This window comes from Peromyscus eremicus, chromosome 9, assembly GCF_949786415.1.
Source record: "Peromyscus eremicus chromosome 9, PerEre_H2_v1, whole genome shotgun sequence".
Classification (NCBI taxonomy): Eukaryota; Metazoa; Chordata; class Mammalia; order Rodentia; family Cricetidae; genus Peromyscus; species Peromyscus eremicus.
In genome coordinates, this window is record NC_081425.1 from 74,096,484 (window position 1) to 74,121,622 (window position 25,139).

Below are 25,139 nucleotides of genomic sequence, written 5' to 3' on the forward strand. Positions count from 1 at the left end.
ACATGCCCATGAGATGTCTCCATGGCTGGCCAGGTTGGGTTCTTCTAAAGGCCTACTTCTAGGTCCCACTGATAAGTAAAATATCCCCCAGTAGTGGGTAACTCCACGGAGGATATAAGCCATATCAAGCTGAATTAAAGTCCAGGTTTTAATCTGAGCAAAGCATTCCCGAGTGGTCCCAGGGGAAGAGGAGAAACCTCAAGGCAAGTCTATGGGCCAGACCTTAAATGCCCTGGAGGGGCTGTCTTGAGGAGCTCTGGGGGAGGAGCGCTGCTTGGCCAGCTTTGGGTGGGGTATGGAATGGGGCCTGAGCTGGAGATTGCCAACACCCACCTCTCAAGTCTGGTCTGGCCTAGAGGTGAGAGGCATTCCTGTGAAGGAAGCTGAGAATCCAGACAGGTTCTCACAGTCACTGTTGGATTGGCAGGGAGCGCTCTTGGAAGCCTGGCAAAGGCTGAGGTGTGCCCTTAGCAGAGACTCTCCACAGCTTCCTTTCTCCTTAGTGAGGAGTCCTGGGTCTTGGCTGTGGCTGCCTCACCCTCATAGCCACATCCTAGAGGAGCCACCCAGAAGGTGCTGAATGTGTGTGGGCCGAACCTGGAGGGGCCTCTTGGTTGACACTCTAACTCATCGGCAATCAGGAGATCTGAAGTAGCTTTGTTGCTATGCTTTGGCCATTATGAGGGGTTTAAGAAGGGGTTTGCAATTTCCAAGGGAAAAAATCTTAAAAAAAAAAAAAACCCAAGAGATCCTAGAGTTCTAATACTCAAAATAAATTTAACTAAAGATTTGCGGGAACACTGAAATCAAAGTCTTCTAAGCAATTGCGTCTGGGACGTGGTGCTCCAGGCTGTGAGGTGGGAGTGAGGCTACCGAAACCCAAGGTGCATCTCTTGTTTGTGTCTGGCGGGGGGGTGGGGGGGCATCTAGACAGGTGTAGCCGTGGCGGTTTTGTGCAACTCTGGAGTCTAGAGATCACTGTCTGCACAAAGAAGGGTTCACCAATCTGCTTGCCGTAGGGGATCCAGCCAGCTTGTTTTAGGAAGCATGGTGACTGAGACTATGTCTCCCCACCTGGCCTGGAATCCACTTTGTCAAGCTGCTCTTGAATTGGAAAACGATGGCTCTATTTTCCAAGGCAGTTCCACAGTGACATCAACATTCACGTTTTCTCTCTCATTGTCTTATTCTCTCTTTGCACACATTCTCCACATCCCCCCTCCCAATCCCGCATCCTCTCTCCTCTCTCCTCTCTCTCCCTCCTCTCTCTCTCTCTCTCTCTCTCTCTCTCTCTCTCTCTCTCTCTCTCTCTCCCCTCTCTCCACATGGAACTCTTCCGGGGATATCTATCTCTGGATTAATCAATCTAGGAATCTAGATATCTGACGATCTAGATATCTGACAAGTATCAAAAATATCCCTGTCCGATTGCAACCGGTGCTGGGACTCCAGGCGTTGGCTCCCAGCCAGGCAGCCTCTGCTCTCCCTGGCAAGGCCCGGTTTAAAAAAAGATTTCCAGCAGCTCCAAAGAATGTGTGGTGACAGTTGAGGCTCAGCACTTTCCGGCTGGGTCACCGGGGTGTCCTGGCCTCCCTCCTGTGTCGGGGAGAAAGAGGAAAGGATCGTGTGCTAGCCATGCGCTAGCCAGGCCCTACCTGGTTGCTGGAACATCAGCATGTTTTGTGGGGAAGTATGCACGGGCAGCGAGCGGGTCTTCTGGACGGAGCTGTGGGTACGGCTGGGCATGCTGTTACTGCCCCCGGGGTTGGCAAACCAGAGGTTCTAGGGAGGGACATACAAGAGGGGGGCATTAGTCCAGACCCCCTGGGGAGAGGTGGGGAAGCAGAGCTGTAGAATGCAGGAGACAGCTACCCTAGGAGAGTTTTAGAAAGGGCCAGCACCACCCATCCATGGATTTACAGAGAGATGGTTTAGACTTGTCTGACGGTCATTCCCAGGCCTTGCTTTTAAGCTCGAGCTTAGCCTGGCCACCTTTTCTATCTCCAGAAGTCTTTTTACTCCATCTGTTGCTTTTTCGTAAAAGGCGGGGGGGGGGGGGGTAGGGGTGGGGGGGAGTGGGGGAGCTGTCTTAGAAATGCTTATAACAAATAGTACAATGAGTTTAGGGCTCTTGTTTGGTTTTCTTTTTGAGAGTCCCCAAATTTACTCCTCCAGGAGAAGAAAAGAAGACTCAGTACTGACGTGAGGCCGGCTCCATGCAGCTCATGCGTCCTGTGGTGATCTCTCCTAGAACTGATATGGGGGGCTTCTCAGACATGCCCTTCCCTTTGGGTGGGAGTGCCACCAGCCTCGCCTGGGGTAGCCTTTCTATTCTGAAGTCACGCTGTCATGAGGACCTGAGCCTCAGACCTGCTTGTCTGTCCCTAGTCCCAAGATCAACCTCTCTAGCCCCATGGGGCCGAGGGAACATGAGGGAAAGGCAATGTTGGGCTCATGGGACAGAGAGGTCACAGTCAATCTCACAGCAAGGGGCAGCTTCTCCAAGTTAATCCTGTGGAGTCTCCATTGCAGCTGGGACTGTGACAAAATAGCCATTTGTCACATTAAAAATAAAAAAGTCAAAGAAAGCGTATTAAACGCCAAGGTCTTCTGGAACCTGGAAGGTGACGAGGTATGTTGGAGTGGGTCAAAGGTGAAGCAGACACAGCCCTCGCATGTCTGTCTATGAGGGTCCCTGAGATTAATGTGCTACTAGGCTTCCCAAGCAGCAGCCATGGGTTGTTCATTTCCCAGGGAAACAACACAAACAGTGCTGGTTACCTGGGAGGCGTGGGCTCCACTCTCTCCCCTTGGTTTAGATCTCCTGGGGGCAACAATTTCCATTTTGGAGATTGTCTGGGTTGGGGGTCACCCGAAAGCCTCAGACCCTGAGCTTGTTCAACCTCCCCGCTCTCCAGAGCAGAACCAACCTGTCTTCCTTGTTTCATGATGGTGGGGTTGGCAGCGGTGTGGCGCTGGTTAGAGCTGACGAATCCACTGGTGCCCAAGAGACCAAGGCGAGCAGAAGGGACATTCCGAGAGGCAATCTGGTACTGTCGTGGGTTCCGTCTGCCCATGCCGCCGCCCACAGAGCTGGCTGTCGGGAGGGAGTTGGACTGCCCAAAGCCACGACTGTGAGAGCAGAGAGAAAGGACCCAGAGCCTCAGGCATGCTCCACCCCTCCACAGCCCAGGCTGCCAGGGAGGCCTCCTTGGGACTGACAGTTAAGAGGTCTTGGGGGGAAATGGCAATAATGGGCTAAGACTAAACCTGAATCTAGTATCTAAAAGCAACAGCACATGCTGGATGTTGGAGCTCACACACAACTCTTAATCCACGGGACAACCCTATGAAGTAGGCTCCCTAGCCCTTACAGCTAGAAAAAAAGAACCAGAAAGCTTGAGAATTTTTGCGATTGCCACACAGAGCCAGAAGGGGGCAGCACCCAAATATGAGCCCAGAAGGGAAACCCATATATTCATTCTCCTGCTTTCTCTCATTCTTGTCTTGTCCAACCTGTGGGTCTGCGCATGAGGGCATGGTGCCTTTCTGGAAGCCACAAAGCAAAATAGCAGAATCCTCATCAGAACTGATCTGACTCCGTTCTGGTGCTCCTTCGTTATGCCACAGTTCATTTCTGATCAGGTTGTCTGTAGGCAGCCTTGGATGGAGGTCGCCATTGAAATATAAGAAAGGACGATGGCATGTGTCCTCCTCAGCCTCGTGGGTCCCAAGCCCAAGTCAGGAGTAAGCCTTTTCCAATGCTGGGTTGAAAGTGGGCATACGTGAATGAATGAGTCGTCATGTTTCTCCAAAGGAGAGGCCAGTCTGGTGTGTGGGGTTGACTCCAGCCCCGAAAGCAGGGGCATGAGATGGCTGACTGTAATTTGCAAGTGTCCTGAACCTAGGACAGTCCTGTCTTTTCATTCCCCACGCCCTTCCTGCAGGATGAGCCTCAAGCTGGAAAGGCTCCCGCTCTTCGGATCCATGCAGGAGACTGCTTCTCGTGGGTCGGATGAGCTCAGCAGAAAAGCACTCATCTCCTCCACCAGCCCCGGGTTCTGGGAGGCTTCAGGAATCACATTCTTTCCAAGGGAGTCAGTCAGCTTTATTCAGGAGGGTGGAGTGGACCAGCGTGGCAGACAACAGCCACTAGGTGGAGCAGAGTTGCTTGGTTGCTAAACTAAGGAGTTCTCGCCAAGCTTGTGAGGAGACTGCTGATGCAGACTGAGTTGAGCCAGTGGAGGTCCAGCGGGCGGGGGCGCTTCACAACACTCAGTTCCTAATTCAGAAGATGGTTGTGCGGGAATGTGGGGGAGGCGGTGTCTGAGAGGGCCGTGCAAAAGCTCTCAGACTTCCTAAATTTCCTAGGCAGAGAAGGGACAGGAAAGAAATCCAGGCAATCTGTCTTCTTCCAGGCTTTTGTGGCCAAGAAAAGTGTTCAAGATTCCACTCAGAAAAGAAAGTCACTCTTGGGTTCTTGGTCTCTTTATCTTATCATTTCTTCCCTCATCCCACCTCAAAAGTGTAAGGTTTTTAAACTGAAAATTAGGGTGAGGAGAGCTAAGTGATTTCATGTAATCTGAGCCCCGCCCCCCCCCCCCCCCCCTTTGGAGGGGAGACAGTGAGGTAACTTGAAAATGTAGGAGCAAGTGGGGATTTTGGTTCTGGTCCTTTGGCTTCTAAAGTTGGGATTTGGGCCACCTGGTAGAGAGATGATCAGTATTCTGCTAAGATTCTCCACACCCCTTATTTAGTGTGAATAGATTTTTCTCACTTCCCTTTTTGGCTGGATTTTTAAAAAGTTATTTCATATGCAAAACAGTAGTAGATGAGTGTTGCTAAAATGACTTGTTCTTCCATGAAAGCAACATTGTAGCTTTTATAAAAACATCTTTTTTTGAGACAGGATCCCACTACGTAGCACAAGCAGGCGTGCTGGGGCTACCTAGCTTAAGACTATTTTCTAGCCACATCATGGGCAGAAGACTCTGGTAGGGGCGGCCATTGGAGAAATGGAGAACCTTGAGACTCCTAAGAGTTAGATCTCAGCTGTTTGGGGGAGGGGGGAAAAGCCCAGAATATTCCTAGATGGGGGGGGGGGAGAGTTACGGCACAGTGGGGGGTGTCCTCAAAAGGTTATTTTTACAAAGCCAGCTTTGCTCAGAGTTGCCGCCTGCTGACAGCCGGAGTGGACTCTTCGGTCACTTAGGACCACTCAGCTTAAGGAGAGAATTTTGCTTTCTGAGAAAGGACAGAGAACAAATTAAGCTTCTCCATTCTCCTCCTGCTCTGAGCGTCTGTGCCTCCTCACCTTCTCTGCTTTGCTGAGGGTAACTGATTCCTTTCCTTGCAATACATGAAAAGTCTTTGATAAAAGTAACATTAATAAGAAGCAATTAATTTGGGATCTGTGAGATAATTTAAGCAGGGGCTTGCCTGCAGTTGCTTTTGTATGGGAGAAACAGTTTTTCAAAACAAATTAACAGTGTAAAAATATCCCAGAGGTAAAATGCGTGGAGCAGGCTGTGTTTCATGGATTTGGCACCGTCCTTTGGAACATCCATAATTGGTGAATGAATTCATCCTTATCTAGTCAATAAAAAAGGCCCACGAGGACCCGGACCAGGCAGACCTCAGGCCGGCCCTAACCAAGGGGGCCTGGTGACAGTGTGGAGGAGCTGACGGTGTGGAGGAGCTGACGGTGTGGAGGAGCTGACAGTGTGGAGAAGCTGACGGTGTGGAGAAGCTGACAGTGTGGAGAAGCTGACGGTGTGGAGAAGCTGACAGTGTGGAGGAGCTGAGTCCCGTCCACGCTTCTCCTTCTGAGCAGTTCTCCGATGTGGAGACACAAGGCAGATGGCGGTGAGGAGAGCAATGAACTTCCAAGCCGTCTCTTCCACTTCTACTTCAGAATGACTTCCTCTAGGAACGGGGCTCCACGGGGTACTGCAACAGGACCTGGCGTCCTCCTCATCTGGGAAATGTAGCGTTGCTTGTAGAGGCAAGTGCTTGGCAGCAGTGCAAGGCAAGTGAGGAGCAGGCCTGACCCTGCATCCAGGCCACTGAGCAGCCTCAGAGCAGAAGTGATCTGCAGCCCACTAGGGTTGGCGACCCTCAAGGGCTGGGGTGGGGGTGGGGTGCTGGTGAGCTGGCAGTAGTATGAATTTGCAGGCACATCCTTTCTGTACATAAGCCTGAGACCAGGACAGCCGCCTGAGTCTGCATTGGTGGGGAGCACTGATCTGGTGCCCAACACTGGCCAGCTTGGTCCAAATCCTGGGTGCCTTTGCCTATCAATTCATCTGTAAACTGAGGTTAATAATAGCAGTTATACTTCATAGGGTTGTGGTGAGGATGGAATGAATTCCTATTTTTTTTAGTGCTCAGATACCACTAGGCACGTGCTAAATAGACCTTTGCCTAATAAATAACAGTGCTGTGTGGTGGAACATGAGAACGTCTTAATTTTTACGTAAATCTGTCATGAAGACATCTCACAAACTCCAGCCGGCCCTATTTCCTTTAAGTGATGAGGCATACTTATGCAAATGAGTGCCCCCCACCCCCCAATTTAACAACATAACTTCTGGACGTGCACTGAGAAATGAATTCAGAACCTGTTAGGGGCAAGTGAAGACATGGATATTTGTCTGTTTGGTGTTTGAAAACACAACACGAAATGGTGATTCTCATCAACACAAGGATGTTGGAAGGCCGCTCTCTCATTTCCAAATCCTCCCCATCATTGTCCGCGCTGAAGTCAACCCTCCTCTGCCCTCCATTTCTTATGGCAAACTTTTCCTTCCCATCACAACTCCCATGCACCTGGTTTCTCAATTTACAGTCATACTAAGGTAGCATGTTCGGAAGTGTGACCAGGCTTATTTTTAACTGCATCCAAGAAGCTGAGCTACTATGAAAAATCAAGAATGGTACTGCCCCCACTATTAGACTGAAGCTCTGACCAAAATAGCTGAGCACTGGGCTCTTCACCCCGCCACCAACTATAATTAGCTTGTCTGCAGCTAGGAGGGAGAGAAAGGCATTACACTTCCACTTAAGGTGCTGATAGAAGATTCCACTCAGGTCCTTTCTGAGCCCCACTTTGTGGTTCAACCACCCATGTTTTGCTGGCACTCATTACAACACGAGTTCACGCTTCTAGGCGAATATCAGCATTCTGGCCATGTAAACTGAGTTACACATGCCCAAATTCAGCTCCTCCTCTGGGAATGTTCCTCCTAACAGCCTCTCTCCCACCACAGCCTGTTCAGACAATGTGATTTGGAACTCTCTCCACGGGTGTCCTCATGAACAAGGAGTGATGCCCTGCCATATTCCTGCCTGGCACCCAGGCAGGCCGCGAGGCGCCAGGGAACCACCGTGCCTTACAAAGAACAAAATCCCAACATACTTTCTTTGCTGTCGATATCCTGATATGTCTAGAAGGGTTTTCCGAGGGAAAGACCGAAAGAGCTTCTGCACCTGCTGTTTCCATGACAACAGTCTTTTTTTCTGTGTCTCTGTAAATGCCTGCAAAAACAAACAGGACTTTTAAATGGGTGACGCAGCCTGGCATTAGAGGGGAAAAACATACAATTAATAAAGGAAAACGCCGGTGTCTCCACAGCGGCCTTTTTTCCCCCCACCTGTTTCCAACCTGGTCCAAACAGCAGGCAGTTTAAATTGGAGCCATCTGTGCTGAAGAAGCCAGTTATTTGGCATTGGGAGCACCTGGTCCAGGCATTAAGCTCTTGACAACCTTGTTTTTCGGCTGCATGTCTGGAAGACCCACCCCCGTCTTCCCGTCCTATGACTCCTTCCTGGAGTTAACCAGGGATGAGCTGCAAAATTGATTGTTAAGGTATTCTAGCTTTGCAGACTCCCTGCATTTTCATAATCAATGGAAATCCTAAGCCACTCCAAAAATCAATTGGCTTGATGGTGTATGGTCACTCTGGAGTGGTCTGCAGGGCTTCAGTAGATGGCCACATTCTGTGTCTTGGGCTTTTTTTTCTGAGAGATCTCTAATTAAACAGCCTTGTGCCCTGTGGGAAACCCCAGTGCACCAGCCCTGACCTTAACCTTGCCTATAGTTGAGGGAAGGCCTGATGCCTTCTCGAGTCTTCTAGTAAAATTTGGAGTGCAGGGAGACATTTTGCCTAGTGTCCATAATACATGTCTACCTCATCTTTACCACACAGCACACATCTATACGGTCTATAGCACACAGCATAAATCTGTATCATGTCCCCTGTGATGCATAGCCTTTGCATTCACCCTAGTCCAGGGTCCCAAGTCCCCAATGGAGGGACTCTCAGGTGCAAGTACATTAAAAATCATCCAAGGAGACTGTTGTATGTAAGTGATAGCCTTCCCCCACCAACACCCCAAAGCAAGACTGAATGAGTAATCTAGTTTTCCAATAAACAGTTTATAGAAAGTCCCCTGGTAATTGTGCAGGAAGAGCATTGTGGATTTGTGGTGTCCCGGAAAGTGAGGATTCCATGTCATAGATGAATCCTCCACTAAATTCCAGAACTTGGACTTGGAACACATAGTGTGGGAAAACTATCTGGTCGGATCAGTTAGCATCAGGAGTGACAGAGAACATTCCCAAGAGGTTTTGTCAATAAGGCATAGAATCCTTTAAGTAGTAATAAAATATTAGAGTAACAGACTAAATGCTTGCTTTCTATAAAGGAAACAGGTTTCTTGAAAATTGAAAAAAAAAAGAATGACAGCTTAATTTTCCCCTGAGGATGCTAAATCTTTTAGGGATGTAAACCCCAGAGAACTTTGTGGATAAAAGCAAAAGGATACCACCCATCTGTGGAAATGCTGTCCTCAGCATACAGACCCTTTCTTCCTGGGTAACCTCAGCCAGATGCCACTGAGGGTGTCCAAGGAGGGTTGCCCGACTAACGGTCACAGTAAGGTCCCCATGGTTGTGTGACAGAGGCTCTAAGGCTGGAGGGCAAGCAAGTGGCTCTCCTCCATGGTCCTTCTCATTTGTTGGTGATGACCATTGAATGCCCACTGATGTGCCGATGCTTACAGCTGGACTCAAGGCTGACATTGCTGCTTCATTAATAAAGGCAGGAAATGGGCTCTCTGATTTTGATTAGCTTATCCAGCCAAATGCTGAGGACACAAGATGCAGCTCTGCTGGCCAAGATGACTTGGGGAGGATGGTTCAGCCCAGTGGGTCTTAGGAAGGCAGATGGGTAGGGTTCAAATCTGTGAATACATCCATCCAAGTCCTCTTACCGAAGACTTGGTGCTTTCTGGAAATCGAGGGTGTCACTCAAAAGGCTCTATGGGAATGAAATGCATTGGGAGTAGGTACTGAAGATGTGCTTAAACAGTTCCACACGTGCTGCGCCCTAATGCCCTAACCAGGTGGCCTTGGTTACACAGATGACCCCTGCGGGGTGGTCTACATAAGTTCCTCAAGGACGACTTAGGCCTTAATAGCAGCACAAATCAAGTGGCTTCATCATCTTAGAACCACAAAACGCAGTTGCACCGGGGCTTGAAGAACAACTGAGTGTCCAAGCTACAAAGGGGTAAGAGGCTAGATGCCCTCCCAAGGATGTCATTATGCTGATGACATCTCTCATGGCACACAGCATCTAAGTAGACAGTGTGGACGCCCTCATCCCCAGGACATGACCACACTCTTTGATGGGAGCCGAGTGAGCAGCTCTTCCCAGCTGCGAGGCATCCGGCGAGTGAGCTGAAGGCAGGTCACACCTGGTTTCAGGTTCTTCTGGAAATGGAGTTCTGTCTCTACAAGGTAGCTTCCCTTTGCAGGGAACCAGCTAATGGCTCCTCCCCTGGCAGCCCAATACCGGAGGCTCAGGCAGGGAAGGAAGATTCCCGGCCTGCAGACTTCCTGGACATGACCAGTCATCCTGGTCAAGTCCTCTGCCCCTGTCCGGCCCTGACCAGTCTGTCTGGAAAGAGACAGCCGCCCTCAGCCTTATCGTTTACCCACTGGGTGAGAAGTCTCATCAAGGAAGAGCCCATTGCTCCAGAACCACTTCAAGACTGTGGAGTGGGGAAGCCGAGTCCGATGACTCAGACAGCAAAGCGAATTGGCATCAGAGGTAAAACTCAGAACTTCCCTGTTCTTCCTGTTACTACCTCAGGGTGTTGGGACCTTCCTCCTTAGGAAGGAGGTGTCTCCATTTAGCAGACATCTTCCTGATTCAAGCCTGCTAAAGAAGAGTCGGCCCTGGCTGTGAGAAGGAGCCCTGCCTGAGGCTCAGGTCTAACACTGCCACTCCTGCCCCACCCACCAGCCTCCAAGGACCCGTGTGTGCTGCTGACATGGACTAATCCTGGGCTGTGGAAAATTATCCAGTCAATAATCAAAGATTTGAGCAACGCTTTCCCTTCCAGAGCAGAATGCAGACCCCTCTATCCTGACACAAGTTCATGCAGAGAGACCGGCCGTGACACCCATGTGGCCTGTGAAGGAGGTCCTCTCTGGTACACAGGAGGTGGGAACCACAGTGTGTCCTCTTTGCACCAAGCACTCGGGGTGCCAGCAAAAGAAAAAGACAAGACAGGGTTCCCAGGGAGGGCACAAGGGTTGGAGAAGGGTCAGGGTGATACTTCAGGGCCAGGTTAGACCAATCCGGAAGCTTGTGCACAGTTCCATGGAGGCAGCTAGACTCAGTATTTGGTCTCATGGGTCCAAATAACTTGGGCTGAGGTGAAAAGCACCCTTTCCTCTCAACTCTAGAAGCCTCGATGCTAAGAGTGGCCATTGGGAAGTCCCCAATTTGCTTTTACACAGCATAGCTCTTCTCCTACCGCACATGCCCCAACCAATCCACAAATGTCCTCCTCCAGTGCAGACCATTGGATTCTACTTGAACACTTACTGTGTCCTTAAATGTTGTCTTTTTTTTTCTCCTTAAAGATTTTTATTTTAATTTACGCATAAGTGTGTGTGTGTGTGTGTGTGTGTGTGTGTGTGTGTGTGTGTATCTGTGTCTGTGTCTGTGTCTGTGAATCTGTATGTTAGCATGTGCACATTAGTGTAGGTGCTTATGGAGGTCAGGAGAGGGTGTGTGGTTCTCTGGAATTAGAATTACAGGTAGGTGTGAGCTACCTAGTGTGAGTACTGGGAACCCCACTCAGGTCCTCTGCAGCTCTAGCCCTCTGCTCTTAAGCACCGAGCCATCTCTCCAGCTTCAGAAGTCTCTATCACAGTGTTGGGGCTGAACTTCCAGTCTCAGCTTTGAGACAGTCCTTTCTACTACTGGAGAGGAGGTACCCTGGGTTCCAGCTCCAGGTTAGGTGCCCCCTATTTCCCACCTTTGAGTTCTAAGGCACCATGGGCAGGAACCTCACCAGAGGGCTTATCATCATGTAAAATGTCCACCATAGACTCAAGTGTTTGAACTCTTGGTCCCAGCTGTGGTGCTGGTTTGGAAGGTTGTAGAACCTTTAGAAAGCGTGGCCTCATTGGTTGAAGTGGGCACTGGGAGCAGGCTTTATGGGTCATAGACCCATGCCAGTTCTCACTCAGCTTCCCTCTGCTTCCTGGTGTAGTGCTGAGGTAGAACGGGACATCTCAGGTTCCTCACCTCCACCAACAGAAGCTGCTTTTGCCTCACATACTTTTCCCACATGAGAAACGAAGTCTGGAAGTTGTTTCTATTCAGGAATTTGATCACAGGAAGAGAAAAGTAACTTGTACACCTATTTTCTGGTTTATTTTCTCCAGTGCCTTCATGTCCTAAGCCTCATAGGCCAGGGACCGTGCTTAGCTGCTTCCTAAAACTGTACTTGCCTTCCCTGTTTTCTGTCTTTTTTTTTTTTTTCCTAGACAAAAACAAGTGTAACATCAGGATTGCAATGCAAAGTGTTACTCGGGGCTCACAGGACGTAGTCTTGTCCCTTCCTGAAATAAACACATAAGGAAGGCCTTCAGTACGGGCATCAGCCATTGTTAGGCAGGGCCTGCTTGCTCTGGAGTTATTAAAGAAATAGTTGTTTTTGTTCAGCTGAACATCTAGGACTTTGGAATAACTATTTCAGAGACTGGCAGGCCTGAGTTCCCAACCCAGACAGTTGATTACTGTGCTCACAGTGGCAGAGGGCTCTGGCTGGGTCAAGGGGTTCCATGACTTCACGCTGCCTAGAAAAGCCACTATTGAGATTACTCAAGTCTGGGGTAACAGAGAATGATTGGCTGGGAAGGAACCCCAGGAGAACGGGAAGTGGATCTGATGAGTTGGCAGCATCAGACCTCAAGCAGGGCTCCAAGAACGGCAAGAGACACTTGTGCCACTGGGAGACTGAGTGCGAAGGCAGAGTGAAGCCAGGCCTCTGTGCTGGCTAGTGCTGTCCCCAGAGCCCATTGAACTCTTGGGGTTCCGACTACCAACAAGTAATTGGGAGAGACTCTAGCCATCTCATCCTCACCTCAAAATCCAACAGAAGACTTCACTATCCTATTTATCTGGCCCCGTGTTTTCCCTAATCTAGACCTCATACCTATCACTCTCGGAGGCAGGGCTCCGACAGAGCCACTGATTGCCTGGGTCTGAGCCCCACCTACCTTCCCCTGTGTATTGCTGAGGAAATGCTACCCTCCTAGTCATGCCCAGGGTTCTTCCAGGCTTTTACATGAAGACTGTATCAGAGTCTACACCCTATCTGTCTCCATCTCCCTCCAAAGGTCAGATGGCAAATACAGGTCCTATAGCAACCATAAATCCAGACAGTCCCAGCAGCCATCGGTACCCGCCTGGTCACTTTCTTTTGTGGGCTCTCTCTCTTCCTCTCTCCCTCAGTTTCCCTCATTAAAGGACACAGTGTGAAGAAGTCTCGACACTGTGGAGTTGGGTAGCAGTGCTGGGAGTTAGTTACCCCAGGCACGGCCACTTATTATTCTTCTGGAGTTTGAAGTCCTTCCCAGGTATCCCCAGACATCAGTGCTCTCTATCTGGTGAGTTCTGATGTCAAGGGGTCACACATGCCGAGTTTTAGAGGCGGCCACAGTCTAGTTCAGTCCAAGCTCTTATTCATGGTCATGCGTTTGTCAAAAACAAGTTGCTGGGGACCAAAACGATCACATCACAGAAACCCTGAGAAGCATTTCTTTTTTTTTTTTTTTTTTTTTGGTTTTTCGAGACAGGGTTTCTCTGTGTAGCTTTGCGCCTCTCCTGGAACTCACTTGGTAGCCCAGGCTGGCCTCGAACTCACAGAGATCCGCCTGGCTCTGCCTCCCGAGTGCTGGGATTAAAGGCGTGCGCCACCACCGCCCGGCCGAGAAGCATTTCTAAGCAATGAGAGAAACAGGTTTAAACCAGTTGCCACTCACCTCATGAACGAGGCACTTGTCTAAGAGCTGGAGATAGGAACTTATATTTTCCTCGTCAGGTCTGGAGACCAAGAGCTGTGTGCACACTGTGAATTAAGAAAAGATGAATCAGAACACTGCACACTGTTCCAGTCTGGGCTGCGCCCCTTTCAGGACCAGGACCTCCTGAGGAACGTCTGCCTGTGGCGTTACGTAAGGCTCACAGAAAACAGGGGGCTCGCCATTCCACTGAAGCCAAATGCTCAGTTGCTACGGGATCCCTCACCCCAGAAACTGCTTGGTTTGTCCCTGTCATACCATTCTATATTAAGCCCTCAGACAGAGGCCTGAAGACAGACACTCAGGGAGAAGAAACAGAGGTCTCGGGCTCTGCTTTGGCAGGTGGTTCTGAGGGAAGGAGCTTCCAAAGCCTTCTGAGTCCTCTGCCACTGTGGCAGAGCAATCCCGTTTTATGAATGAACCATACACCCCTCACCAGGTGGGAAGGCAGTGGTGTTTGTGTGTAGAAGAACGAGGCTGTGCCACATTTTGGCTGCGAAGCATGTAGGCGTGCATGGAGCAGAAGAAACCTGCCATTCCGTCATTTGCAGGGTTATTTCCTCAATGTGATACACACGTTTATCCACATACGCCTTCACCTACACACTCAAGATGTGCCAAAAAAGACAGGGCAGTGCTCGTCTGTTGGTAGAGGACACGCATGTACCAGGTTTCTTTTCTTTCATTTTTTTATGTTTTTAGTTTTTTGACAGGGTTTCTCTCGGTAGCCCTGGCTGTCCTGAATTCACTCTGTAGGCGAGGGAGGCCTTGAACTCATAGAGATTCTCCTGCTTCTTCCTCTGAGTGCTGGAATTAAAGGCATGCGCCACCACCGCCTGGCAATGTACTAGGTTTCTTATGACCATGTTCACAGCCCACTCTGCCCTTACTGTAAAGGGCACCCGCAAAAGGAGTCAGAGTTGGGTATATGTCAACCAAAGCACACCAAGCTTGAAAGCCAGGGATCAGATTTCACCCCTTTCCCCTTTCAACCATCCTGACACAGATCTCCACCAATTCTGTGTCACTACACACAGGCTTTCAGAATAACAGTGTTTGCAACAAAAACATGGGAATGGCCTCAAGATCTACCCATGGGTGACCTTGTTAAATAACTTGTGATTCCTATACACAGCGGAACAGCATGCAACCTTAAAAAAAAAAAAAAGAATGGTGCTTTTCATATTGACAGAAATAGGCAAATATGCCACATTTATGGAAATACCACCAAGCTTAGGAGAGACTCTTAAAACCCATGTCAGAGTGGATGATGCTGAAGGTTCTGAAAGGCCAACCCCACATCCAACAGTAGCCACCCCTTGAGAGGAGATGGCAGGCCTAGGCAGGAGCAGGGTGGAGGCAGCTGGTTTTCACGTCCCACTGTTTACTTTATAGGAGGATGCTGAGTGTCAATTGGGTTGTGGCTTCTCACACAGTAGTTACTATGTCAACAGAGGTTGTGTTGAGGGGTAACATCTCCCAGGGCTGATCCCCACCAGGATCCCCCGTACACAGGGATAGGGGTATGGAGCACATTCAAGTAGATTTGCTGGGCTGGGTCTTTCCCAGGATCCAACAGTGCTGAGGGGTGACCGGGAGTTGAAAAGGCCCGCTCTGGCTACCAGCTCATCCCCAACCCTGCCTGGGGAAGCTGTGAGTCACCACCTTCTATGTCAGAGTTTAAAGGATTTAGGTCTCCCTAGAACAGTTATATCAGAGGCAGGGCACAGGGGTCCACTTCTGCGAGTGAAAATTTGGTTCTTTAAAAGGAAAAAAAAATGGCTCCCTCCCTTTAAAAGGAAAAGTACTAGCATTCACCATGTATTTTTTCTCAATAATCAGAATGACTTGTGAAGGATCTCGCAAGCACAAACTATTCAAAGGTGGTGCATTTTTAAAGATGTGGCCGTAAAGACCTCACTGCAGGGGATGCAGAGGGTAGTGCAGGCTGGAAGGTGTGACCCACAGGATCCTCTTAGCTCTGTCCTGCCCCGATGACACCGCACAGTTTGGCGATGGCTACTGTGTGCACGGTCCAGCTCCAGGCTCTGTGCAGCAGCCCTACCCTTCATCTGGTGCACCGTGGTGTTTATCAGGCACCTACCATCAGTCAGGCCCTGTGGACCCTGCGGCTATTAAAAGTGGCCCGATGGCACTTGGTTAATGGGGTTTACAGTCAAGCACACACAGCTGCAGTGAAGTGTGAACTGAGTTAAGGTGAGGAGACTAAGGGGCTGTGCAATGCTTGAGTAAATTGAGGGGAGAGACCACAGTCCCGCGTGCACTCAGAACCGGTTCTTATTTTGTAAGTCCAAGGCTCTTTCGGGATAGCAGGGCCCTGGCTCCAGACACAGGGAGCCTCTGTGCAATCACTGGAAGCAAGAGATCACACAAGCTTCTGGAACCAAGACGCAGAGTCTGTCTGAAATGTAGAATGGAGGTGGTGAGGGCAGGCGCCAAGTAAGTCTGTGGGCTCAGGCGCTGTCGATGCGGCAAAGGCAGCATCGTATGGAATTCAACTGTGCTCTGCCTTATTGTATGGAATTCAACTGTGCTCTACCTTGAGCTACGAAGGTCTCCTGGTAACCCTGGGGGTGGGAGGCAAGAAGCTGTGGGGTTTCAAATCCCTGTCTTACTCATCTTGGTTCCTCTTCTGTGAATGGGGTGTTTGGGGTTCACCTAAGTCACCCGGGAGAACCACAGGTATACCAGCCTCTGGGACACAGGAATTATTAAGCGACCACAAGCCGACAGCCCAAGACCACCAAAGCATCCTGTGAGGTGGATGAAAGGGGAAGGGAAGATGTAAACCCGGGAGGCTGAGCAGAACAGCTTTGTACTAAGAATTGTCCAGGGCACACCCACTCTCTGAATTACCAGGTGACTGGGAAGCCCCAGGGCCTGGGGACTCAGTAGGTGGTACTTTCTGGGCTCTGGACCCAAGCTTTGGGGCTTCACTAGTTCCCAGACCCTGTTGCGTTGGGAAGGGGCCGGTAGTTGAGTGAGGTTTTTGTACTCTGAAGCATCTTTTTCATTCCTTGTCGGTCCCACGGTCTTCCCTGAAGGTTCAAGGCCCAATCGGCAGCGGGGTACTGGAAGGGCTTAATATGCCTAGAGGGGTCCACAGGCTGGAGTTGAGACCTCCCATGGGAAAACCTCTTATTTCTCTAGGGGTGCTAATGCCATTTACTGGGGACGGGAAGCTCACTTAGCTCACCCCCACCCTATCACAACCCCCCCAGGACTCTTGGCTCTGGCTAGGGCTCCCAGAGAGAACAGTACCTTTCCCCATGACGCGTGTGAACTGCCCGGGGAGGTCCCCCTCCGGCAGAGGGGCAACGGCCAGCTCCCCATCGCAGCTGCTCAGCTGGGGTGGTTGCAGGCCACCGCTGGCGCCGGCGGAGGCGCTGGCTGTGACGCTGTTGGCCACCGTGGCGCTCTCTTTGCAGTCGGTGCCGGGGTTCTCCGGGCCCATCAGGGAAGGCTCATGGCGGCGCGCCTCAGGAGTGGTACTGGGAGAGCTGTAGGCCTTGATGGGCGTCAGGATCATCTGATGCAGCTCCTGGAGGGGGGTGCGCAGGCTGCCCCCTTCGATGATGTCCTGGGTGAGAGAGAGGGGGGACCTGAGTGAGTTCAGACCTGCGGTCCCCCTCCCGGCCCTTCTCTCTGGCTCCTGCTCCCAGAGATGTCCCCATACAGGACGGTGCAGGGCGGCTGGAATTTATCATACATAAGAAGCTCAAGGAACTTTTTAGTAGGGGAGAGATGGTTTTAGAACGAGTCTGAAGAAAATCATGTTTAATGTATAACAGAACTGACGGATAGGTAGTTGTAAAGTACCCATGGGGCACTTTAACAGCATAGGGACCTCAATTCAGATCCCAGTACCCATGTGAAAACTGGGCCCAGCAGGGCACACCTGTAATCCCAGTGCTGGTGAGAGACAGGCTCCCCAAACGCTGGCCTAGCAGAATCAGTTAGCTCCAGGCTCAGTGAAAGGCCCTCCCCCCCCCATTTCAAAAGAAAAAAGAGTAACAGAGAATGAGGCAGATGTCCGATGTCAACTGCTGCCCTCTGGTCACCCCCACCCCCATCCCCCCACCCCCCCACCCCCCCACCCCCACACATACACACACACTCACACACATACACACACACACACACACACACACACGCACACACACATACACACACATACACACACACTCACACACATACACACACTCACACACACACACATACACACACACTCACACACATACACACACGCACACTCACACACACTCACACACATACACACTCACACACACATACACACACATACACACACGCACACTCACACACACTCACACACATACACACACACACTCACACACATACACATACACACACACATACACACACACACACACACACGCACACGCACACTACTTGAGTGCATACCCATGTATATACTTGCAAACACAGGTTAATTTATGTAGACATTTGGGTATTCTGGGCATTACTTATTTTAAAAAGAAAGTGGGTTCTGGTGGGGATGGTGGGTTTGGATAAGCCCAGGTGGCGTGGGTCCTGGCTGGGGTCATACTGGTGTGAGGGGTAGGATGTCCCCTCGTCACCATGTAGCTCCCAGGGCTTATGCAGTCTGATTGATTCTCTCTGGGACCTAGGAGAGACGCTGCCTACCAGGGCCCTGATTACAAACAGCATTTAATATCCCGAGAGCCCAGATTAGCAAGACCATGATTCAAAAAGCTTGACATACAAAAGCCCAAACCATTTCTAAGAGCCTCTTGTGCCAAGAAAATGGCTTGGTGGCGTTAAAGAATACAGACTTGAGGAACATGAGTGCTTCTGACCCAAACCCTCCCAATCAGCGGACCAGACAAAGGAAAGCTGGCAGGGACAGGCGTGGGGTGTGCCTCCACTCTCAAAGGCAGCGGACATTGGTAAGCCAAACTCTTTCACGGTGGAAGGCTGCTCTTTGGGTGGGCTGAGTGTGTGGAAAGGAAGAAAGAATCGTCATTTGGCCTAGTTGCCTCAAGTTTTATTTACAGAGGAAAAAAAATTCTAGTTAGCCACCAGAAATATCCTAACCCTGCTCAGAGCCATATATAGTTTAAGTTGAAGAGAAAGTCCACCTCCCTCTGCTCCCTAACCCTTAGCTCTTGGATGCCAGTTCTCCCTTTATATACAGCAGGTTAGCCCGGAAGTCAAAATCTTCCAGCCTCGGCCTGAATCACAGTCATATACCAGGACGCCTAGAGCAAGACATCCATTTGCCTCTGAGAAGAGGGCCGCAGAGGATGTCTGATGTCAGCTGCTGCCCTCTGGTTACCCCCCACCAGAGGGGGTAACCTCCTTGATTGTGAATACAGTGGCGTGAGGGATCAGGGTCGCCTCAGCCTGTGCTACCCTCTCCATATGCTCGTCACTGTTCCCAGCCTCCTCGGAGCCTGGGTATCAGCATGGAACTGGCATCTCTGACTTGGGCCTTGGCTTGAGCTGAGCAAAGGGGCAGGGCAGGTGAAGCAAGCTGGTTAGATGAGCTGTGCTCAAGGAATAACCTACTGCCTCTCCACTCAACCACCCAGGAAGTGCTTGCCCTGCACGAACTTCCTGTCCAGCACACTGTTGAAGAAGAGGGGGGAAGAGAAAGTCAAGAAACGGGGCTCTGTAGAGGGGGAGCAGGTGGGACAAGCCAGGGGTCACATATGGTCTTGCCATGCCGTGCCGGTGGCCAGTGTCACCCAGGTGAGCAAATGACAGCTTGAGACGCTGTCAACTGCCACAGAGCCCTTTCTGGCTTGTGGTGCATGGCTCTGTACTTCATGGTATGTGTGGGAGATTTTGGTTGTACTAAGAGCGACACTGTTCAACAGAAAACAGAAACCCCCTAACTTTAGCGCTTATGTTCACGTTCTGTAGGGGTGGGGAGGCAACCGCATCATGAAAAGAAACCTCGAGAAACCGAGAAGATGGCTCATTTGGTAATGTGCTGGTTTTGTAAGCTGAAGGACCTGTGTGCAATCCCCAGAACTTACATCAAAAAATAAAATTAAAAAGTCGTGCTTGTAATCCCCGAGCTGAGGGGACAGAGATGGGTAGATCCTTGCAGCTCACTGGCCAGCTAGCCTAGACGATTTGGTGAGTTGTAGGCTAGTGGCAGACCCTGTCTCAACAAACTGTGACCATCAGCTTACATTCCTGCTCTCCGCTAAGTGCCCATATTGAGAAGCAAGGCAGGAGACAGTCTGAATGGAACTCGATCTAGTGTTCTCCTTGAGCTGTGGGAATTAATTTTCCACATTGACAAGTCGCTATTGATCCTTCATGCCTCAAATATAATCCTACATTATAAATACAAAGGCAAAATGAAGTTGTCCAGTAACCCTGGCTCAAAGCTGCCAAGCAAGGACTTGTCTAAAGCAGGTGACAAGAAGTCAGGCCCACTGGGTGGCACCCCAGAGATACCTCGGGGGACAAGTGGGGATGAAATTATAGTACCATCAGCCTAGCACTGGCCTGAAGGCCTTGGAAGGAGGCTGGTTTGGTACCTTTCCTGAGCATATGATAATAACAAAGTATAAGTCATCTGAAAGAGAGCTTGGGGTAGCCACAGTGCTCCCAGGACACTCCCTGACATGTCCTGGGCCCCATCCTTCCCTCCAGGTGGTGATAATTTGAAGCTTTCATAATATATAGGGTTCCTGTTTCTACCTAAATCTGTTCCCTCTCTTCATTCATCCACCAGTCAGCAGCTGAGCTCAACAGCAGCTGGGCACTGTGCTATGCTGGGAATATAAAAACAAGTCCTCATCCCCACCCTGAGAGACTCAACGTTCCTAAGACTCATATGGCAAGAGAGTATGAGGACAGAGGCTCAGGGAACAGAGTGGGCCTGCTGGCTTTGGAATTCACAGTCTCTCTCCTCTCTCTCCCCTCCCCTTTCTCCTCCCCTCCGCCCCCATGCCTTGTATGTGTTTTGCATTTCTAGACAAGACCAGCAAACAGTACGAGGGACCGTGGGATGGAAGGACGGGTACCAAGAGATGAAGGGGAGGTGATTTTCTAGGGCTGACCATGAAGCAACTTGCTAAGGAGGTTGAGCTCCTGGGAGTTCCATTTTCTCAAAAGAGGCCTCTGTCCTGACTGCCTTGTGAGGAGGTTGCTGTAGGGCCGGATGCAACGGTGTGCACAAAACCTCTCTTGGCCGATTCCACCAAATGTGCCTCACTAGTATAAGACATTATTACCTGGGAATATTTATTACTCAATACTACCAAGTTGAGCTACTATTTCTCTGTAGCAGTTGCTAAAACAAGTCACCGATGTGACCTCAAAAGGCCAAGGTCTGGAATGTCTAAAGAAAAGGCATAGACACCTAGAGAAGCAGTTGTCTCTCTCTGAGTAGGAATAAACAACTTGTGTGTGTGCACACGCACGAACGCATCTCCTAGCTCCTTGCTCAACAATCAAGGTTGTAGGCCCAGAAAAAGGTTCTGTGTTGAAAAGGAAGACGACGTATAAAAGCACATGGGGCCATTTTCCTTGTTAAATATTAATATTAAAAAAAAATCTCTTCCCTTCTGAATGTCCTTTTTCTCTTTTCTCTCCCACAGCTCACGAAGCCCACAACTCAGTGCTTCTGCCTGGTCACACAGCCATACTCCTGATGCCAGGCTTCTTTCTGCTTCAGATCTCTCCCCATTCTCCTGAACCCTTTTCTCGCCCTGGCTGCAGTGCCCAGCTGGTTGCCAGTGCCGAGGCGACGCCAGTCTTCACAGTATACAACACATTCATGGAACTTGTTGGGAATCTCTGTCTCCCTCTCTGGTCCCTTGAGGCAGGGCTCACAGCTCAGCCTCTGTTACCACAAGGTCCTCTCTGATGGCACTCCGTCTTCAGCTCTTGGGGACAGCCACTTCCAGTTCCACATAGTTCACTAACATCTGGGTCATGCCTAGGACACCAAATTTGCTTTCTGGCTACCAATTTGCCATTTCCACCTTGGTGTCCCACAGATGCCATGGCAAACTCAACTTCCTTTCTCCCCAGGCCCCCAGTAAGTCCTATGGTTCTGTCTCCAAATGCCACTTCATCTGACCCAAACCCTCTAACAACTTCTGGCTCCCTCCATTTACATGAGATCTCCATTTACACCTTCTTTGTCTATACTGGGGGAGGGGATCACAAAACCCCAGCAGCATCTACTAAGCATCTCTACTAAGGTGTCTAGGGAAGTTCTCTTTCTGCCCTCAATGATGACACCAATCACCCTGGGTCATGAGCTCAGCAGCTACCATATCTTTCTGTCCCAGGGCACATTCCAAGATCCCCGGGGCCAGGAACCACACGTACCACTCACGGTTATCCTGCCAGGATGAGCAAAGCGTGTCCAAACATGTGCTTAGCAAGCATCCAGGAACTGAATGGAAGGACTTGGAACATGCAGCCAGCAGCTTCTACTGATTATGAACTAGCTGCGGGCGGGGTCCCAGCTATCTCCTTAGAAATGTGGGTTCTATGTGAGGTAAGAATGCCAGAGGCAGCCAGGAGCATGGTGATGACATTTCCAACAGTGTCACCAGCCAGGGTTGTGAGAATGTCTTAGCTGAGTCCCTGAGCCACCAACAGTAGCAGGTGACTAACAGCTCCCTTCCTAAAACAGCAGGAAAGTTTTCTGGGGATCAAAGGAGACAGGCACTCAGTCCTCAAGGATGTGTACTCCTGGAGAGACAGGCCAGCACTCAGGATAGCAAAACACTCTGTGTTAGCATAATGTGGTCCTCTGACAGGCACGGCTTTCCTTCCCCAGGACGTCAAAGGGAATGAACCTGCTCTCCTCTTGCTCAGTTGTAGACACTGTACATTTGGCATCTTTTTTTATCTTTTCCATTTCAGGAGGCCATGGAGGAAGCATTTCGTATAGTCAATGTAAGTCTAGGTGTAACTCCAGGACGCAGAATATCACTGACTTAACTGATAGCATGTCAAAAGACACAGTAGACCCCTGATGTTGACTTCCGAAGTCTAGACACACACACACACACACACACACACACACACACACACACACACACACACACGATACATGGATGTCAGCTCAAGGGTGAAGGCAAGAAGGAGCTGTGCTTCCTCATTCACAGAAGCTATTAATGAATTCCTAAAGGATGTTCCAGAAACGAGAGGGAACAGGCTTACAATATAATCTTCATTCAAAACACTTTGTGTAGTTTCCAATGGACAATGAGTAAATTGGCTTTTTGAATGTTCTCCAAAAGAGAACAGTGTCTTAGATTAAAAATAGCCATAATCACTCCGTTAGACAAGCTGCTTGGCAGAGGACTTAGCATAAAATTAAGAACAACACCCAAAGCTCAGGTTTAGGTGGAGAGCTGCATGTAATATGTAATTCCTTTTGGTTAAGAACACTTTAAGCAGGGGTGTGCATGTGAGTAGTTTCTACCTATCTTCCCATTAAAAGATTTTAGAAAGAAAATTTCCTGATGCATTTTTATGTCTATTCTCCAAATATAAATAATATGTCTCATGGTACATATTAAGTGCAACTCAACATGGTGTATAACATTAAGCACCCACATACCTTTATGAAGAGCTTTTAAAAAATTCCCACCCCATTAAAACACTTGCTTTAGGAACCTGCTGGAGCCCCATCTTGCTTAGTACTTTGTCCGTTTTTAAAGGCTCCCTGCGTTTGCCAAGAGAGTCACACTCACAGTCTACACTTGTGTTGGCAGCTAGTGGGACTCCAGGCACCCGGAAACCACTCGACACCAGAGGAATCAGGTAGCGCCCCAAACAAGGAACGTTTGCTAGTCTCCAGGTGTCTTTTGTTTCCATGAGAAAAATCAGCCCAGAAAGGAACTTAGAACCCATGATTCACTCATCACTCCGGCTTGGTGTCGGGAGTCACACTTGCAGATTGTTTTTGGTGTTGCTCATTTTTGTGGTGGCTCCTGCCTAAGTCATGGAGATGCAGCCTGAGGTTAAATCCAAGTCTGAAACCAACGCTACCTGTGCCAATACTTTCGACCCCCCTCTGGAACCTGAAGTCTCCCTGTTGATGTTTGCCAACCCTGGATGGTTTTCTCTAAACCAGATGCCCAGGGTAGACAGCAAGGATAGACACATTAGCATTTCCTGTGCGGCTCTGTCAGGCCAGCCTTTACTGTCCTCACCCGTCTCTATGGTAACCTACAAGGTAGAGGTGATGGACACATGGAGGGAGCATTGGTGTCACGTCACTTGAGGTAGGGAAGGCACGGGAGGGCACTGCAGCTTGGACCCAGAGGAATTAGTTCATCACAACATCAGGATCCAAGGAAGATGAAGAACCAGGAAGTCACATGGCACTCTGAGGTCGAATAAATGACACTCTGAACTGAGTTTCTTTAGTCTGTGTTCCCGTGAAGAAGGTGGAAATGTCCCCTGGGCCAATTGCCCACTTACCCTTTCCAAAGACTTCAGGAGATTTTGTCTTTCTTTGAGCTTCTGAATACTGATGACAATTTTGTGTCTTGCACCTTTGGTAACATTCTGTAATTAAATGCAAGAAAATATATTAGAATATCCCGTTTTCAAGAATCAGCTTAGAGACTCTCAGAGGCTACGGATTACTTTGTCTTTTTTGTTCCTACACACTCACAGGCTGGCCGACCTGCACTTCTCTCTTGTTGATACCACTATCCTAAACCTCTCCCCAGTAGACAGACCGACTCCGTCTGGCTACAAGCTTGCCCATGACCTTTAGGACAGAGAGATAGAAAGCAGCCAGTTATCCCACCCAACAGGAGATTTCTTCACCATCTTAAATTATATATATATATGAAGTCATATATATATAATAATGAATATATATACACATACATATATATTAATATTAGTTCAGACACCTCTGTCCTCAGGTTGTATTACATTCAGTCCCTCTGGTTTCCCTGGAGGCCCCGTCCTTATTTGTTCTTTGGTTTTTCAATGCCTTCCTGCACCTGCACATCTGCAGAAGCCATGATGAAGCCCAGTGCCGCCCACATGCACCACCGTGACACAGGGAATTTCTGGGAAATTTACAACTTTCCTTTTTCTTTCCATTATGAAAAGTGGAATTCCCTGCACTCCAGGTAAATGTGCAGAGTTGTGGATTTTATTTTAAACTGGCTGCAGCAGTAAGTGAGAGGATTTCATTAGAGGCACATTCCCCAGGAAAGGGTCCTTATTCGAATCAGGTCTCCAAGGCAAATTTCTGGGAATCTCTGTTCTGGTGCAACCATTCCCAAATTCCTCCTAGCCACTGAAGGGACAAGAGGGACAGCGGCATCTCCTCTGGAAACACTGGGGACGCATTTCCGCTGAGCTGTCCTTCCCAGATCCAATGAATTCAATTATTTCGAAAAGTCTGTGTCAGGCTCTAGCACTGTCCTCTGTGTCAATTCTTTCTTTCTTTCTCTTTATTTGAGCAACCGATGACTTGGATTCTCTCTCAACTTTGACCTAAACACAAATTGCTCTTTGAAATAGTTCCCATCAACCCCTAGGATCTCAAGCAACAGCCGAGATCCAAGAAGTGGTGGGAGAAATGTTAGGAAGTTGAAATTAGTGCTTTTCACTCTCTGAGAATGGTCAGTGACTCCAGGCTTTGTCTTGCTCTCAATACCGGTATTTAGCCGGGCCTGCAGAGGGGGAGCGGAGGGTACTGAATAAGCAAGCAACGGGAAAGCCGAGGTCGGCAGGG

At 49.5% G+C, this 25,139-nt stretch overlaps 1 protein-coding gene across 5 annotated transcripts in view; it reads right to left on the reverse strand.

Annotated features, from left to right (window-relative positions):
* Window positions 1-25,139, reverse strand: part of Samd4a (sterile alpha motif domain containing 4A) — a 218,425-nt gene that overhangs the window by 11,577 nt on the left and 181,709 nt on the right. For all 5 annotated transcript variants that reach the window (XM_059273753.1, XM_059273750.1, XM_059273752.1 and 2 more), the window contains 6 exons: window positions 23,861-23,947; window positions 16,670-16,988; window positions 13,349-13,434; window positions 7,418-7,536; window positions 2,931-3,132; window positions 1,656-1,782 (listed from right to left, as the gene is read on the reverse strand). In XM_059273753.1, coding sequence (XP_059129736.1) covers window positions 1,656-1,782; window positions 2,931-3,132; window positions 7,418-7,536; window positions 13,349-13,434; window positions 16,670-16,988; window positions 23,861-23,947 — 940 coding nt within the window. The remainder of the gene's footprint in view (window positions 1-1,655; window positions 1,783-2,930; window positions 3,133-7,417; window positions 7,537-13,348; window positions 13,435-16,669; window positions 16,989-23,860; window positions 23,948-25,139) is intronic.